This window comes from Acanthisitta chloris, unplaced genomic scaffold (genome assembly GCF_000695815.1).
Source record: "Acanthisitta chloris isolate BGI_N310 unplaced genomic scaffold, ASM69581v1 scaffold3608, whole genome shotgun sequence".
In the NCBI taxonomy this organism is placed as follows: domain Eukaryota; kingdom Metazoa; phylum Chordata; class Aves; order Passeriformes; family Acanthisittidae; genus Acanthisitta; species Acanthisitta chloris.
This window is the reverse complement of record NW_008687431.1, coordinates 9,826-13,832: the sequence shown is the minus strand read 5'-3', so window position 1 is coordinate 13,832 and position 4,007 is coordinate 9,826. Positions and strand designations below refer to the sequence as shown.

The 4,007-nt window shown below is 49.5% G+C and overlaps 1 protein-coding gene across 1 annotated transcript in view; it reads right to left on the bottom strand.

Moving 5' to 3' along the window:
• Positions 1-1,027, bottom strand: part of FHAD1 (forkhead-associated (FHA) phosphopeptide binding domain 1) — a gene marked incomplete at its 3' end in the record, with an annotated part of 19,638 nt that extends 18,611 nt beyond the window's left edge. The window contains exons 1-2 of the mRNA XM_009080576.1: positions 932-1,027; positions 554-760 (exon numbers count right to left, since the gene is read on the bottom strand). Coding sequence (XP_009078824.1) covers positions 554-760; positions 932-1,027 — 303 coding nt within the window. The remainder of the gene's footprint in view (positions 1-553; positions 761-931) is intronic.
• Positions 1,028-4,007: the final 2,980 nt, after the last annotated feature.

Below are 4,007 nucleotides of genomic sequence, written 5' to 3'. Positions count from 1 at the left end.
TGTAGAGCTGCTTCTCCGTGTATCCTGACTTTGGGAATTCAACTGCTCACTGCTCCACCTGGATCTAGCTTTACCTAACCAGCATCTTGGATTCTTCGTGAGCCAAAATAGTCAAACTAATACTGGAACTTATCAATTGCTCTAGGTTTGATCCAAAACACAACTTCCCTCATAGTAAGTGGCTTGGGAGGAAACATAAAATGTAAATAGAGGACATGTTCCAGATCTACCTTTGCTCATGTAAACATGTCCCCTGCTTTTCCTTTCCCCTACCGAACTGCCTGAGTTTCTGCAGCAGAGGGAGCTCAAGCTTTTCATTTTTCCCCCCTTTTCTTTTCCTCAGGATAGCTGAGCTGGGAGCCTGCTCCTGCTCCTGGAGCCTTCCCTGGGCAGCAGAATCCATTCACCTTTCCTGGGCACCATTCTCTGGGCAACCCCATCCACCTTTCCCCGGGCATTCTTCCCTGGGGAATAGCATCCACCCTTCCCCAGGCACCTTTCCCCATGCAACAGAACCCACTCACCTTTCCCTGGGAGCAGCACCCACCCTTACCTGGGCAGCCCCATCCACCAGCAGCTGGAAGGATGTTCCTGCTGTGCCAAAGCGCAGGATATCCCCATGCCTCACTCTGACAGATGCATTTTGGATCTGGCAGCTGTTGACAAAGGTGCCATGGAGGGAGTTGAAGTCCTGAAGGATGAAGCTGTTCTCTGAGGTGGAGAACTTGAGGGCTGCATGACGACCTGCTACACCTGCAGCCTAGGAGCAGGCAATGGGAATGCTGCTAGAGGTGGCTCCAGGTTTGTTCCTGCTTTGCTTTTCCTGTTGTCAATCCCAGCATAAAATGGTACCTCCACACTTTGCATGGAGGACTCCAGCACATCCTCCTCCCACCACCTATTTTAGAATGATCAGCTGCCTCACTCCTACCTGCAGGACGATGTCAGCCCCTCTGCTGCTGCCAATGGTGGTGGTGTGAGGTTTCAGCTGGAAACATCTCTCTGAGCTCTTTAGAAAGGCTCTCATCACCCAGTCCCTTCACCTGCAAGGTTTGCACCCAAAAAAGCAACTCCTCATTCAGCAAACCCCCCACTCAACACACAACCTGAGCCACAAACAACTCAAACAACTCACACCACGCTAAAAACTGTCCAAAATGAGTCCAAAAGCAGCTCTGTCCCAGCCAGCAGTGTGGCTGCAGCCTGGCAGTAGCCTTGGAAACCCTGACAGCACTGGAGCCTGCTGCTGCCTGCCTGCCTGAGTTTTTCCTCTTTGTTTTGTTTAGGTTTTTTTTTCCCTTCTCCTTTTTCCAAGCAACTGCCCAGGCAGGACAACACAGCTCCACGTCCGTGCCAGCTGGTGACACACATGGAAATGTATATCACAAACCTCACAGGGGCTATGCCACCTGCCAGGGCTGACAAAGAACCTTTTTGTTCCTATTGTACTTGCATTTTTTATTTCATATCAGGCACACACACACAAACAGGTCCTGCAACCTCAGGCAAGGGGACAAACATTGTTGCTGGGTGATGTGGATGCTGTCACCCATTGGCACTTCTCCATCTATGTGCCTTGGTCCCAGGCTGTCATGCAACTTTTTTCCAGCAGAAAAAGGGAAAAACTACCACATCTGCCACCAAAACCCTCAGTTTGGCCTTACCAGTCCTGCCAAATTTCATCATGCTTCGTTCTGAGGCAGAAGCAGCAGATTTTGCAATGAAGAGCTTCTCTGCAAACCTCTGCCAATTTAAAGTCACTCCCCCTTGTCCTGTCACTCTGTGCCCTTGACCAAAGTCCCTCTCCAGCTCTCTTGGAGCCCCACTAGACACTGGAAGGGGTTCTAAGGTCTCCCTGGAGCCCTTTCTTCTCCAGGCTGAACTCAGGAGTTAGGACAATGTGAGTTATCTTCTGGAGATGCTGAGACACATCTGCAACCTTAAACACATCCTGAATTCTCACCTACCAGTGAGTCTCACCAGGGACAGGCAGCCTGAGGATGGGTGAGATGAATCTGCTGTCAGATGTGTGTGGAAGAGACAGCTATGCTCTCTTCACTTTCTTCTCCATCACCCTCACCTTCAGCAATAACAATCTCCTTACAATATATTACAGTGCCGTGGGGAGAAGCCAACATAGGATAATGATGGGGTCATGGCTTTGGGAGCACCAGCACTTCTCAGCATCCCATTTTCTGCTTCCCAAATACCAAAAAGGAAAAGTATGCAAGAAGTCAGAGATGCTCATTAGCCACTTGGACATTTTGGACATAACTACTGCATTAGTCACAGCCTGTGTCACTGTGGTCACTGCTCTTCACTGCAGTGTTTCTGTTCGTGTCCTACGTGACATTGCCAGAGATGCTGTTTTTGCCAATCTGTTTCTTCAAACAGGACTATCTAGCAAAGAAGATTGGTAAAACTTCAACTTCCAACTGCTCAGACAAGAAACTTTGCCTGGATTTTTCCAAGACACAACTGTTATGGTTGCATTTCTTCACCAAGGAGAAAGGACTTCATGCCCAGTGAGCTCCTAGGGGCACACAAACCTGGGAGAAAACCTCCAAGGAGCTGTACCACCTTTCCAGCCCCTCAACAAGACCCACACAGGATCCCCCCACCCCAAATCCCTCAGTCCAGGGCATATTCCTCTGCTCAGTATTTCCTTCTCTTCAGTAAGGGAGTCCCTTAGTTGATTAGGTTATTTTGTCCATCTGTGATCACGCCCTGGGGCACAGCCAAGTGAAACTGCTGTGACACAACAACAGAAATTAAGAGATGCCATAGGAATAATAATTAACAAGAGAAAGTGTTGGATGGATTTGGGTCAGCATCTTTGTTTTGGTCACTAGGACTCCTCTCATATCAACCACAGCACCAAGCCAATGGACATGGTTTAGTGGTGGGCTTGGAAGTGGTTGGATTTGATAATGCTGGAGATCTTTCCCAACCTAAATGATTCTATAATTACATCAATATCAGCATCACATCAACCAAGCCACCCCCACAGCAGCAGCCCTCAACCCACACCATCCCACCCGAGACCATCCAAGGGAGTTTGTGGCTGGATGGGCTGATGACTTTGTGGCCAATGGCTTTGTTGGAAGTATGGAAAGTGGTGTGGGGCTGGAATGCCCATGGAGCAGCATCCACCCTACAACAGCCAATGGATGACAGACTGCTCTGGCTTACAAACCTTGGGAAGGGCAAACCATGCAGAAGGGCACACATACACATGTAAACACAACGTACAAAACATTTATTCACACCAGGTCTGCTCGCACAGGATGCTCAGGATGTTTCACCCTGCACCCCTGGCAGTGGTGCACACAGTTCCCAACCCCTGGAGTTACCCACTTGTCTTGAACAGAGCACAAAACACAACAGGAAAGCAACTGAGGCAACAAACTCATCCTCTCCCTGAGGAGCAGGTAGGCCCCTTTCAGCTGCTTCCCACCAGCCAGCAGAGACCTTGGCAGGAGTTGGGGCTGGCCCTGAGCCATCAGCCCAGCCCAGTTGAGAGTGGGGGAAAGCTGCAGCACTGCTCTGGCAATGTGCTTTCCCTTGCTCAGAAAGAAAAGACACCCAAAAAAAAAAAAGAAAAAAGGAATGTTTCCCTTTTCCACTGAAAAAAATCCTTCTTCACTATCAGTTTGTTGGCTTGGAAAAGTCTTGCTGGAGGCACAAGGGAAAGGAGGTGAGAGGATGTGTTGGGTGGTCCTTATGTCAAACACTTAAGTGACACTTTTGGTACATCCAGCCCTTCACTTACTTCAGAGCAGCAGAACTTGTGGCCTTCAGGTTTCATACCCGCCAGTCTTTTGTAAAATCCAATCCCAGGGAAAACATGTCTCATCCTTGTGCTGCAGCACTGCACACCCATCCTGTCCTCCACGTGGCAGCTTCCAGGGAGCCCTGGCTGCTTCTGCACCCACAGACTGAGCCTCTCTGAGTGTGGTGGGCTTAGAGAACCCAACCCAGCAGCATCACAGATTCCTCTTCATTTT